General features: G+C 45.7%; 1 protein-coding gene across 2 annotated transcripts in view; it reads left to right on the top strand.

The window, feature by feature from the left end:
* Fbxl2 (F-box and leucine rich repeat protein 2) overlaps positions 1-14,010 on the top strand; it is a 48,529-nt gene that overhangs the window by 17,757 nt on the left and 16,762 nt on the right. For both annotated transcript variants that reach the window (XR_001196778.3, XM_005075022.4), the window contains exons 3-5: positions 10,243-10,297; positions 10,508-10,582; positions 13,805-13,899. Coding sequence is in view for 1 of the 2 variants with exons in the window: in XM_005075022.4 (XP_005075079.1) it covers positions 10,243-10,297; positions 10,508-10,582; positions 13,805-13,899 (225 nt within the window). In the remaining variant the exon portion in view is untranslated. The remainder of the gene's footprint in view (positions 1-10,242; positions 10,298-10,507; positions 10,583-13,804; positions 13,900-14,010) is intronic.

Below are 14,010 nucleotides of genomic sequence, written 5' to 3'. Positions count from 1 at the left end.
TGGTCCTCACTGCACTGTGTGTCCCATGCATGCAGACAAAGCTGGATCTACACATGAACAGAGTAAATAACAATAGCACTACTCGGTAATAAGTCACATGAACTCAAGGTAGGTGTGGTGGCGCACAGTCTTCCCAGCACTCTGGAGGCAGAGACAGTGGATCTCTGTGAGCTTTAAGGCCATCTTAGTCTGCAGAGTGAGACCTTGTCTCAAAAGAAACAAAAAAATCACACAAACTTAAAATTGCTTATTTCTGGAAATTTTCTTTTTAATATTTGAGATTGCCACACCAAAATTGAAGCTGCAAAATAGCCAAAGTACATCATCAAAACAATTTAAAATGTCAACAATTAAGTACACAAGGATTCATACCAGAATTGTTCACAAGAGGCAAAATGAGGACCTCTGTATGTCAATCTGCAGATGGCTGAGCAAACAAGTCATGATATAAACACACAAAGATGTACTCAGCCAACAGAAGTAGTGGTGTGTGCCAGTGTGGGTAAGTGCAGGGTCTTAGCCCAAGCACGGAAGGCTGCCTGGGTTCCAGGAGGATAAGTGTGCCACTTGCCCATTCCCCAGCCTCGCAGGATCCTGACACAGCAGGGAATCTGGTCAAGCAGGAATTCACAGCAAGCATCTTTTACAGCAAAAACCCACAGAGCAGGAAAAGAGCCAGCCACTGTTTTAGAGGTCAACCTATGTTTTACCTAGTGACCTCATCTGGCTCAATCTTGGCAGCCAATCACCCTTTTTTGTAAACATCTCAGGACTTGCCCTTTAACTGGTTGTTTACCCTTTAGGTGAGTGTGGGTATGCCAGTGTGGGTGAGTGTGGGTTTGTCAGTGTGGGTGTGAGTATATGTCAGTGTGAGTATACCAGTGTGGGTTTATGTGAGTATGCCAGTGTGGGTGAGTGTGAGTGTGTCAGTGTGGGTGGGTGTGAGTGTGTCAGTGTGGGTGAGTGTGTCAGTGTGATTGAGTGTGAGTATGCCCCTGTGGGTGAGTGGGTGTGTCAGTGTGGGTGAGTGTGAGTGTGTCAGTGTGAGTGAGTGTGAGTGTGTCAGTGTGGGTGAGTGTGTGTATGCCAGTGTGAGTGAGTGTTAGTATGTCCCTGAGTGAGTGTGTCAGTGTGAGTGTGAGTGTGAGTGTGTCAGTGTGAGTGTGAGTATGCCAGTGTGGGTGAGTGTGTCAGTGTGGGTGAGTGTAAAGAGTACACTAAGGAAGGAAGCCACGCCCTGAAGGTCTGTTAAGTCTGTTTTCCTGAAGGATCAGGGAGGCATCCTTGCAGCCGGGTGTTTGCGGGGTGTCGCATCTGCTGTGCGGCCTGCATCCGAGAATGTAGCGAGGTGGTCGGGATAGATGACACAGAGACCGGTCGGTTGCTTTAAGAAAACTTTATGCTTCCCAAGTCAGCTTAGGAGGAGACCCCAGTCCGCTTAGGAGAGCTCTCAGGAGAGAAGTCTCTCTAAGAAAAAGGAGCTTCCCTTTTTAAGGACTTCTGCCATTCATCTACATACCATTCTTTCCCCCTGGCTGGTGGTCTAATCTCCGGCCCCAGAATCGGGGAGACACCACAGGGAAACAGGAAGAGGCATCTAGCCGTAGGGGGTGTGAAAGGCATGGTATTTCAGTGAGCAAGCCCTATCTGAGCCCTAAAGCACTGAATTGTTTTCAGTAAACATTACATAGATGCCTGCTCCCAGGCCTAGGGGAAGTGGGTTTCTGCTCAAGGTCTGGTGTCCCCACAGCGGGGGGGGGGCTGGGGAGTGGCCGGCTCCAGCGTGCAGCATTTCGCTGGGCTGAGGAGGCTGTTTCCAATCTTGACCCCAGAGCCAACTCTGTACCACCATAGCTGCTGAGTTACTCGCTTTAAAGTGGTTGATTTTACGTCACACAGTTTCACCTCATCCATGGAGAACATCTCTGCAAGTGTCAGGTCCTTGGTGAAAGACATGTCAAAGGTGATTTTAATGTTCCTGACCTCAGCTCTAGTAAGGAATGGGGAAATTCTCACTAATCATTGTGGAGTAGTAGCAGTATTTTCATTTCATTATTGTTTTGTCTTGAGGTAGGGTCTGAACTACACAACCCTGGCTGCCCTGGAAGTCACCCTGTAGACCAGGCTGGCTTTGAACTCCTAGAGATCATCCACCTGCCTCCTGGCTAAGTATTGCTGATGACTGCCATGTGGAGGAGTTAGTGAGAGCGTGGCTGGTGTGGGTGGGGCGGGGGGTACAGCATGGAGCTGCCGCTGAACTTGCAGACTGTACAGATAGTAAAGCGAGACAAGATAGACCTGGAGGCTAGGAGCATCTTTAGATGCCAGGGGTGGTGACTCACACCTATAACCCAGTTCTTGGGAGCCTGAGACAGGAGGATTGCTGCAAGCTCTAGGCCAGCCTGAGCTAGAGTGAGAACTTGTCTCAAAACATGCTAATAAAGGAAGAAAGAAAGGTGCTTGTTGTTTGTTCTTGTTTTTCTGTCTCTGAATAGGAAGGCCATGGCGATTTTGGCTTCTTTTAGGATCAGGAAACTACAGACACAGTGGTACTGTTTGGAGCAGGTGAAAAGCCATGGCCGTGGAGGTCTGAGGGACTGATTTTCACAAGGGCCATGGAGAGTCATCAGAGAGCTGTAGCAGCTTCCATACCGGGGGCTCCATGCCTGGCCTAGGCATAGGCATGCCTGCTTGAGGTTGTGTTGACATTCTTGACATGTATGTATTCTGTGCACGTGTGTGCATGCGCACATGCCTGGTATACATGTGGAGGTCAGAGGACAACTCGGGTGTCATAGGCCTGGCAGCACGCACCCTTCCCTGCTGTCCCTTTCCCTGGTCCCAGCCGTCTGTGTCTGTGACCAGTGTTGTAGGGTGTGTCTCTGCTGTCCCTTTCCCAGTCCCAGCCGTCTGTGTCTGTGACCAGTGTTGTAGGGTGTGTCTCTGCTGTCCCTTTCCCTGGTCCCAGCCGTCTGTGTCTGTGACCAGTGCTGTAGGGTGTGTCCCTGCTGTCCCTTTCCCTGGTCCCAGCCGTCTGTGTCTGTCACTTTTCAGCATCAGTTTTGTTCATCAAACCCTGAGTCAGGAATTGGCGTAAGCTGTAGGCTGGCAGCTGGAAATACCACCATGCCTATTTGCGGAGATGAAATTGCATTCAGTTTAAAGATGTATGTGGGGAAAATGATGTAAATTCCTCGGGCAATGCGCTTTTCCATTCAGTGACCATAAAATGGAGTGATCAGCCAAGAGAAGGCAGGTGCATTCTGACCCACTGCTCACTAAAAGGAAACTCCACACAGTGGCTTGTCAGGTCCCAAGGAAGAAATGGCTGTCAAACGTTCCTGGACAGTGCACCTGCTGGACTACTTGGCTTCAGATGTCAGCTTCCCTTTTTGCCCCTGTGGCGTGGTCAAGTTCTGATGTCTCTGAAATGGACACAGCGGTCCTTTCCTCAGTGTGGCTGTGACGAGGGAGCGACTGTGGCCTGTGGGTGGTACACAGTGCAGTCAATGGCTGTGATAGCCAGAAGCATGCGTGGTTGCCTCTGGAGACGGTAGATTGGGCCGTTCCCTGTGTGGACTGTCCTTGAGGATACTCAAGGGGTTCCTAACTAACTCCCTTTCATGTCTATTACACACTTTTGCACCAAGCCCCGGCATGATGTGTGCATGGGTAGTTTGTGGGGCCGCTTGTAGGCCAGCAACAGAGCTGTTGGGCAGAAGGGCCTGTGGGGTGAGCAGGATTACTTCCCAGAGAGGTCACGTGGGTGTGCAGAGACCCTGACATAAGAGCGTGAGTCTACGTGTCAGGCATTTCGGCCGCTGGCGTTTCTACATTTAGATCTGGAAGGCCAGTGCAGCCTTTAGGCGTCTATCCCTTGTGCTCACAGAGCCTCTGTTGGAGAGTCACGGCTGTCATCTGGCCCCATGGTAATGCGCGGGTCCACCATGCTAGTGTGCCGCACTGTGGCATTCTAGGGCTCTGTCGTCCATCCCCGGCCATAACATTTAACTCGACCCTGGCTGTAACTTTGAAGACTGTGGAAACCTTTGTTGGTGTGCACTTAAGTCTCACGCTGTCCGTTTCCTCACACTTGCTAGCTTCTCCTTCTGACCACACAGCATTGTGCGCCCGCCCTCCCCACAGTGACTCTCCCCAGCACTGCGGTGCACACAGTGTGCTCTCAGAGGAGCCCCTCAGGCCCCGCCACACCCTGGCCACCTTACACACATCCCAGGCTTCCTTTCCCTGTCCTCTCCCTCCTGTCCTCCCATACCCCCCACCAAGCCCCCCATCCACTCCTCAGGGAGGGTGAGTCCTCCCATGGGGGATCATCAAAGTCTGTCACATCATTTGGGGCAGGACCTAGATCCTCCCCACTGTATCTAGACTGAGAGATTAGCCTTCCATAGGGAATGGGTTCCCAAAGTCCCATAGACTGCCCAGGCCTCCTACCTGACATCCACGTTCAGGGGACCTGGTTCGGTCCTATGCTTGTTCCCCAGCTGTCAGTCTGGGTCTGTGAGCTTCCACTTGCTCAGGTCAGCTGTTTCTGTGGGTTTCCCCAGCATGGTCTTGACCCCTTTGCTCATCACTCCTCCCTTTGGCTCAGTGCTTAGCTGTGGGAGACTGCTTCTGCTTCCATCAGATGAAGCTGATGGAAGGCTGGATGAAGGCTCTATGATGGCATTTAAGGTAGTCATCAGTCTCATTATAGGCGGAGGGCATTTAAGGTAAACTCTCCACTATTGCTTAGGTTCCTAGTTGGGGGTCATCCTTGAGGATTCCTGGAGATTTCCCTAGGGCCAGGTTTCTCATTAAGTCCGTAATAGCTCCCTCTATTAAGCTGTCTCTTGTCGTCTTTCTCTGTTCTTCCCCCAACTTGACCTTCCTGATCCTTCACGTTCTCCTTCTCCTCCCCTCTTTCTCCTACCTCCCTCCATCCCCCCACTCCTAATTTACTCAGAAGCTCTTGTCCTTTTCCCCTTCTCCAGGGGAACCTTGTATGCCTCTTAGGTTCCTCCTTGTTTCCTAGCTTCTCTGGGGTTGTGGATTGTAGGCTAGTAATCCTTACTCTAATGTCTAATATTCACTTGTGAGAGAGTGCATTCATTGTTTGTCTTTTGTTACTGTGTTGCCTCACTCAGGATGGTTTCTTCTAGTGCCATCCATTTGCCTGCAAATTTCAAAATTCCATTGTTTTTTTTCCCACTGAGTAGTGCTCCATTGTATAAATACACCACATTTTCTCTATCCTCTCTTCAGTTGAGGGGCACCTAGGTTGCTTCCAGGTTCTGGCTATTACAAATAATGCTGCTATGAACATAGTTGAACAGATGTCCTTGTTGTATGAATGTGCATATCCTTTCGGTATATGCCTAAGAGTGGAATTGCTGGATCTTGAGTTAGACTGATTCCCATTTTCCTGAGGAATCTCCATACTGATTGCAAAAGTGGGTGCATGAGTTGGCACTCCCACCAGAATAAACTGTCATTGGTGTTTTTTATTTTAGTCATTCTGGCAGGTGTAAGATGGTATCTCAGAGTTGTTTTGAGTTGCATTTCCCTTATGGCTAAAGACGTTGAACACATTCTTAAGTGTCTCTCAGCCATTTTAGACTCCTCTATTGAGATTTCTCTATTTATTCTGCACCCCACTTTTTAATTGGATTATTTGGTGTTTTGGAGACTTCTTGAGTTCTTTGTAAATTTTGGAGATCAGCCCTCTCTCAGTTTTGGGGTTGGTGACTGTCTTTTCCCATTCTGTGGGCTGCCTTTTTGTCTTGTTGACTATATCCTTTGCCTTACAGAAGCTCCTCAGTTTCAGGAGGTCCCATTTATTAATTGTCGATCTCAGTGTCTGTGCTAATGGTGTTATATGTTCAGGAAGTGGTCTCCTGTACCAATTCGTTCCAGGGTACCTCCCACTTTCTCTTCTAAGAAGTTCAGTGTGGCTGAATTTATGTTTAGGTCTTTGATCCATATGGACTTAAGTTTTGTAGATGGCGATAGGTATGGATCTATCTGCAGTCTTATACACACCAGCATCCAGTTATGCCAGCACTATTTGTTGAAGATGCTCTTTTTTTCCATTGTATAACTTCAGCTTCTTTGTCAAAGATCAGGTGTTCATAGGTGTGTGAATTAATATCAGGGTTTTCAATTCGATTCCATTAGTCTACCTGCCTGTTTTTGTGCCAAAACCAAGTTGTTTTCATTACTATAGCTCTATAATAGAGCTTGAAGTCAGGGATGGTGATGCCTGTGGAAGTTCCTTTATCATACAGGATTGTTTTGGCTAGCCTGGGTTTTTTTTTCATATAAAGTTGAGTATTGCTCTTTCAAGGTCTGTGAAGAATTGTGCCGGGATTTTGATGGAGATTGCGTTCAATCTGTAAAATGCTTTTGGTAAGATTGCCATTTTTACTATGTTGATCCTATCTATCCAAGAGCATGGGAGATATTTCCATTTTCTGATATCTTCTTTAATTTCTTTCCTTAAAAGACTTAAAGTTCTTGTCAAAAAGGTCTTTCACTTGTTTGGTTAGAGTTACTCCAAGATATTTTATGTTGTTTGTGGCTATTGTAAATATATCAGGGCTACTGATTTTCTTGAGTTGATCTTGTAGCCTGCCACTTTGCTGAAGGTATTTATCAGCTGTAGGAGTTCCCTGGTAGAATTTTTCGGGTCACTTATGTAAACTATCATATCATCTGCAAATAGTGAAAGTTTTATTTCTTCCTTTATAATTTGTATCCCCTTGATCTCCTTTTGTTGTCTTATCACTCTAGCTAGAACTTCAAGTACAATATTGAAGAGGTATGGAGAGAGTGGACAGCCTTGTCTTGTTCCTGACTTTAGAGGAATCACATTGAGTTTGTCTCCATTTAGTTTGATGTTGGCTTCCTGTATATTGCCTTTATTATGTTAAGGTATGCTCCTGTTATCCCTGATCTCTCCAAGACCTCTATCATGAAGGGATGTTGGATCTTGTCTGCCGCGCCGCCACGCAGCCTGTATCCACGAATGTGGCAAGGGTATCGGGATTGATGACACAGAGACCAGTCGGTTGCGTTAAGAAATCTTTATGCTCCCCAAGAAGGCTCAGGAGAACTTCCCAAGAAACGCTTCCCTTCCGAAAAGCTTCTGATACACACACACACACACACACACACACATCCCCTTCCTCCTCCTGGCTGGTGGTTAAATCCCTGACACCAGAATCAGCAGCCACAGCAGGGGGCAGGAAGAGGTGGCTAGCCATGGGAAAGATCTAAGTCAGGGTGTTTCAGTGAGTGAGCCCTTATTGAGCCCTTATCAGGAACTTATTGCTCCGGTAAACATTTCTTAGGGCATTGGATTGTTTTCAGTAAACATGTTTTCAGTAAACATTGTCTCACAGCTGCCTGCTCCCAGGCTGATGGAGGAGTGGGTTTCAGGCCAAGGTCTGTTGTTCCCACAATTCCTCCTTTATTATTATTATTTTTTTATGAGGCACTCCTGGCTTAGGTCAAGTAGGGTCACCCTCCCTTGCCCGTCTCTGGAGGACCTTGTGACCCCTGTCTTAGGTGGGAGGTGTCTTCCCCACAGGTTGTCAGTCATCGGAAGAACCTTATCCTTAAATCATCTTTAACCAAACTTCTTGGCTACCAGGATTGCCATGGGCTAAGCTAAGCAATACTTGATTACGGATCTTTTGCCTCTGGAACAAGGCATGTTTGAACTCAGCATGAAGCCAGAATGCCTACCGCCATTGTCACCATTCCCAGGACCCCCACTGACATAGCACCTCTCTGTCGCCTGCCTACCCATCCCAGATCTGGGCCATAGCATTTTACCACCAGCCTTTCTTTGCTACAAGGGTGATTTACAGTTACAATTTGATGGTCAAATGTTAAGGTATGTTCCTGTTATCCCTGATCTCTCCAAGACCTCTATCATGAAGGGGTGCTGGATCTTGTCACAGGCTTTTTCAGCATCCAGTGAGATGATCATGTGGTTTTTCCTTTGCAGTTTGTTTATATGGTGGATTTCATTGATGGATTTTCATATGTTGAACCATCCCTGCATCCCTGGGATGAAACTGCCTTTGATCATGGTGGATGAGTTTTCTGATGTATTCTGGAATTTGATTTGCCAGTATTTTATTGAGCATTTTTGCATCAATGTTCATGAGGGAGATTGGTCTGTAACTTTCTTAGTGTAGTGTCTTTGTGTGGTTTGGGTACCAAGGTAATTGTAGCCTCATAAAAAGAGTTTGGCCATGACCCTCCTATTGTGTGGAATAATTTGAGGAGTATTGATATTAGTTCTTCTTTGAATTTCTGGTAGAATTCTATACTGAATCCATCTGACCCTGGGCTTTTTTTGGTTTGGAGACTTTTGATGACTGCTTCTATTTCATTAGAGGTTATATGTCTATTTAAGTTGCTTATCTGTTCTTGATTTAATTTTGGCAGGTGATACCATCGAGAAAATTGACATTGAGGAATATTAATGATCATTGATAGTTGTTTCTTGTTAGTTTTAGATTTGGTGGTTGTTGTGCTATTGTGTGTGGATTCCCTCCCCTCTTTTTTGACTTTTGGTAAAGTGGGATAATGTATTGCCTATGTTTTGTGAGTATAGTTAGCTTTCTTGGGTTGGGGTTTCTTTCCAGTACTTTCTGTAGGGCTGGATTTGTGGATACATATTCTTTAAACCTGATTTTGTCGTGGAATATCTTGCTTTCTCCATCCATAGTGATTGAAAGCTTTGCTCGGTATAGTAGCTGGGCTGTCATCCCTGGTCTTTAAGTGTTTGTAGAACATCTATCCGGGACCTTCTGACTTTCAGAAGTCGGGTGTAATTCTGATAGTTTTGCCTTTATATGTTACTTGGCCTTTTTCCTTTGCAGCTCTTAATATTCTTTCTTTATTCTGTATGTCTTGTGTTTTAATTATTATGTGGTGAGGGGACTTTTTGTGGTCTATTTGGTGTTCTGTAAGCTTCTGGTACTTTCATAGACATGCCTTTCTTTAGGTTGGGAAAGTTTTCTATGATTTTGTTGAATATGTTTTCTGCCCCTTTGAGCTGGGCTTCTTCACTGTCTTCTATACCTATTATTCTTAGGTTTGGTCTTTTCACAGTGTCCCATATTTCCTGGATATCTTGTATTAAGGATTTGTTGGACTTAACTTTTTCTTCAGTCAATGGATCCATTTTCTCTAGTGCATCTTCAACACCTGAGAGTCTCTTCCATCTCTTGTATTCTGTTGGTTATGCTTGCATCTGTAGTTCCTGATCATTTACTTAGATTTCCTATTTTCAGCATTCCCTCGGTTTGTGTTTTATTATCTCTATTTCAGTTTTCAAGTCTTGAACTGTTTGAATTGTTTTTCTCCTGTTTGATTGTTTTTTCTTGGCTTTCCTTGCTTAAGAGATTTGTTTATTTGTTGCATTTTTTTGGTTTGTCTTTTCCTCCATTTCTTCTATTTTTTCTTCTATTTCTTTAAGGGATTTTTCTCATTTTCTCTTTAAGAGTTTCTATCATCTTTAAAAGTTGTTCTTAAGGTCATTCTCTTCTGCTTCATCTATGTTGGGATGTTCAGGTCTTGCTGGTGTAGAATCCCTAGACTCTGGTGGTGTCATATTAGTCTTTCTGTTGTTGAATTGTTCTTATACTGTCGTCTTCCCATCCCTTCTTCCAGTGGGTGGCAGACGCTGGATGGTCTGGCTACTTGCTTTTACCTGGGGAAGCTCTTGAAGACTGGGAGCAGTCTTCGCCAGGTGGACAGGCACACCCAGTCATAGGACTTTCTCATCAAACTCTGTGAACCATGTCCCTTGAGGCTCCAGTATCTGTGACCAGGAGTTGGCACTGCTCATTAGGAACATTAGAAGGATGGGAACTAATTACCCCAGTCCCAGCACCTGGGAAACTAGAATGCTGGTCTTCAGGGAGAAAGAAGGCTCCATTTTTCCACAACCAGTTCTCAGAGCAGGAGAAGTAGAAGTTTTATGACTCCTGATTGGAGAGAATTTGTATGACAGGACTAAAGCAGAATTGGAGCAGGCAGACAGTTTTACAGCGGCGATGGGGAATTGGTATGCATGAGAGTGTTGTTAGCTGAGGGTGTTGCCAGCCAATGGCTCTTGAAAATTCTGTGTATTCAGGTGATACCTTAGATTTTATCTCTCAAGTGCTTATTGTCCTAAGATGTTGATGTCACCTCATTTTCTTTCTTTCTGTCTCTCTCTAGAATATTCTCCTTCTTGGATATCGTAACTCTTTGCCGGTGTGCACAAATTTCCAAGGTAGAGTATCGCCTGATTGTTGGTATCGATGAGAGAAGTGAGCTCGGGTCAAACACATTACAATTATTCTATGTTGTCTTATTAAAATAACAGACTATAATTCTTTAACTCGACGTACACCATGAATAAATGTTTGGAAATACAAAACATTATCCGTTCTTAACAGATGTGTCCCCCACCCCACCTTCCTCTCTTATCTCCACCTCCCAGGCATGGAACATCTTAGCCCTGGATGGAAGCAACTGGCAAAGAATAGACCTTTTTAACTTTCAGACAGATGTAGAGGTAAGGAAGTCCACCTAAATTATTTTTGTATTTATTTATTGTATGGGTGTGTGTGTGTGCGTGCATGCATTATCAAGTGTATAAGTGGGGTCATGGGACAACCCGCAGGAGTTGGTTCTGAGGTCCCAAGGATCAGACCCAGGTCTTCAGGCTTGGGAACAGGCACCTTTATACTCAGATGCTGCTCTGGTCCCATTGGTGATAGTGTTTTTTGAGGCAGGATCTCTCCGTACTGCAAGCATCTATAGCAAGTGGGCAGAACACTCTCCTCTCTCTCTTGACTCCCTTCATTCCTCATGCTTGGCCATGTGAGTACAGAAGAGACAAGGACTTGAGGGATCCATGTGTCCCTCTGAAAGGGAAGCCGTCGTCCCTGTAGATAACACACAGCAGTAATTCCTGACTGCCCATGCAGTTCTAAGCAAGCCATGTATGTTAATGCATGAGCTCTTAATACCAGACAGCAGAGGGGCTGTAGAGATGGCTCAGTGGTTAAGAGCACTTGATCTGGGTTTGATTCCCAACACCACATGGTGGCTTACAACCATCTAAGTTCTAGGCAATCATATGCCCTCTTCTGACCTCTGAGGGCTCCTACACTCACATTGTGCACCTAAACTCACACAGGCAAACACACATACATGTGACATGTGAATTGATAAACTAACTTGAAAAAAAAAGACTGAAGAAACTGAGGAACAGATAGGTTGAGTCTAAATACTTAGCTAGGGAAGTGGTTTACACACCTGCAGTTGATAGAAAAGAGTGAAGTGTTGAGGTGGTGGGAACTTAGGAGTCTTCTGCCCAGGGCCACTCTTTCTGAGTGTGCTTGCTTCTCTGTGTCAAGGCATTCCCATGCTTTCAGAGACTGGACATGTGCGACCAGGAGATGGCTCAGTGGGTTGGTAAAGGCACCTGCTACCAAGCCTGACGATATGAGATCAGTCCTGGGGCCCCACGTAGTGGAAGGAAAGAACAGACTCTTGCAGATTGACCTCTGACCTTCACACATGCACCATGGTACATTTACGTACATACACATATAAACAAATAAAATTTAAAATAAAAAGCAAATTGGACATTCCTCATCAATCTTTGTAGTTACAAAAAATGCTACCCACCCATAGCCAAGGAACTATTGACATTCTCACTGTTGGGAGAGGGGAGTCGGTTTCCTTTAAGAGTAGAGGCCCTGTAAGTGGCCCATGCTCCAGTGGGGTGTCACACCTCCTCGAGTAGATGGATAGCGCAAACTGGACTTGATGGGTGAAGAAGACAAAAGCAACCCCCAGAGTGGGTGCATGGGGAGGGGTGGACTGAGATGGGTTAGGGAGGCTGAAAGTGATAAAAACAGATAACACAGATTCCCGAAGTTCTAACTAAAGAGTATAACCAGGCCAAAAAGTGACACGCTAAAGGTCTAACTTTTAATAGGTTTTAAGGCCTATTTCAGCCCTTTCTCGCCAGCGCCTGTCACCCTGATGCGCTTGCCCCTGGTGTGCTATGGCAGGCAGGTAGCGGGGTTAGTGAGGACATATTGAATTAGCAAAGGACTTGCTATTTTTTCCCTTCTTAGAAACAGTGATGCATAATTGTTGCCATGTACATAACCTTTAAATTTTTTATTCTGGTACAAGAACTGTTGCTCCAGTGGGGAGAAGACTATAGAAGTCTTCAAAATGGAGAGGAGGCTGCTCAGGAGCAGCTGTGGGCATCTGCCGCTGGCGCTCACATACCTAGATTTCCAAGTCCCAGTCTTTCCCTCGGGTAGCAAAGATTTATTACAGTTTTCTTGGACTTTGCTTAAAGATGATAAACTCCTGTTAGAGAGATGGCTCAGGGGCTAAGAGCACTTTCTGGTTTTCATCTTTACGTTGATCTGTCTTTGTTCTTGAGAATTCCTTACACACACAAGGAAACATTCACTTCTGCCTCCATGTTCCCTGTGCAGCTGCCCCAAGCCCTTCCAACCAGTTCAGCACTTACTACTTACTTTGCATCCTGACTGCAGCCTCCCCTCCGTCCCCCTCCCTGCCCCAATCCACCCCTCGTCCATATTCACTGAGAAAGGGGCAGGCCCCTCATGGGCATCTGCTGGCAGCTTTTGTAGAGGCCCCTGGTTCAGTTCATAGCACACATGTTGGGTGGCCTGCCAGCTCCTAAAAACTGGGTCCAGGGGATCCAGTGCCTTCTGGCCTTTGCGGGTACTCATGCACATATACATGAATAAAAATATTAGAAGCTAGCTCAGGTAACCCTCAAGAAAACATAATGAATACCACCGGAGTCCAAGTTCAGACTTGGGTCTAGCTGAAACGTTAGCCGGGTAGCAGTGTGTGTCAGCCCCTCTTATGATGTTGTGGTTTGTGTCCTAGCAAATTCTTTGTGTTTATAGGTTTCTGTCAAGATAGCTATAGACAAAAACACACCACACACACACACACACACACACACAAACCATACATACACACAGATACACACAAACACACACATAATACATACATACACACAATACACAGACACACACAGATACACACACAGTACAGACACACACCACACACACAAACACACACAGTCTACACATACTACACACACAGAAACACACACACAGAAACCACACACACACACACAGATACACACAAACATACACACAATACATACATACACACAATACATAGACACAAACAGACACACACACAAACACACAGGCACAGATACAATACACACACACCATATACACTACACATACTACACACACAGAAACACACACAGAAACCATACATACACACACAGATACACACAAACACACAATACATACATACACAATATACACACACTGACAAACACACAGATACACACATACAAACACACAGACACAGATACAATACACACACACCACATACACTACACACACCACACACATACTAAAAAGGTTGACTTGTTTTTTAGCAGTATTATTTCATTCTCCAGTGGCTTCCACAGCTGCGTTCCAGTGGAATTGCTGGAGTAACTGAGCATGGGGAGGGTGTGTCCAACCCTTTGAAAGGCAACTGGGCTCTCAGAGAGCCTTCCCTGTACCGCTGGAAGACAGGTGAGGACGGACTCCAGAGAGCCTTGGGTGCCTCTCTTGTCGAGTTTGGAAAACTGTTTGCAGCTGAGCTTACTCTGTCTCGAAAGAAGCAATGTGCAAAAGTGACCATTTCCCACCTTTCTCCACTTAAGGGCCGAGTGGTGGAAAACATCTCCAAGAGGTGCGGTGGTTTCCTTAGAAAACTCAGCTTGCGCGGCTGCATCGGCGTCGGGGACTCCTCCTTGAAGTGAGTGACAGCCACCACAGCTGATGACTGATACCCGCAAAAGCTAAGCAAATGTATTCTAGGCTTTTCTTCGTTATGACCTTTCTGTGCTCATTTGCATAATGAGAGCTG

The sequence above is a fragment of the Mesocricetus auratus genome, unplaced genomic scaffold (genome assembly GCF_017639785.1).
Source record: "Mesocricetus auratus isolate SY011 unplaced genomic scaffold, BCM_Maur_2.0 Super-Scaffold_100691, whole genome shotgun sequence".
NCBI classification, from domain to species: Eukaryota; Metazoa; Chordata; class Mammalia; order Rodentia; family Cricetidae; genus Mesocricetus; species Mesocricetus auratus.
Note: the sequence above shows the minus strand (reverse complement) of the source record. Positions and strands in the feature narration are given on the sequence as shown.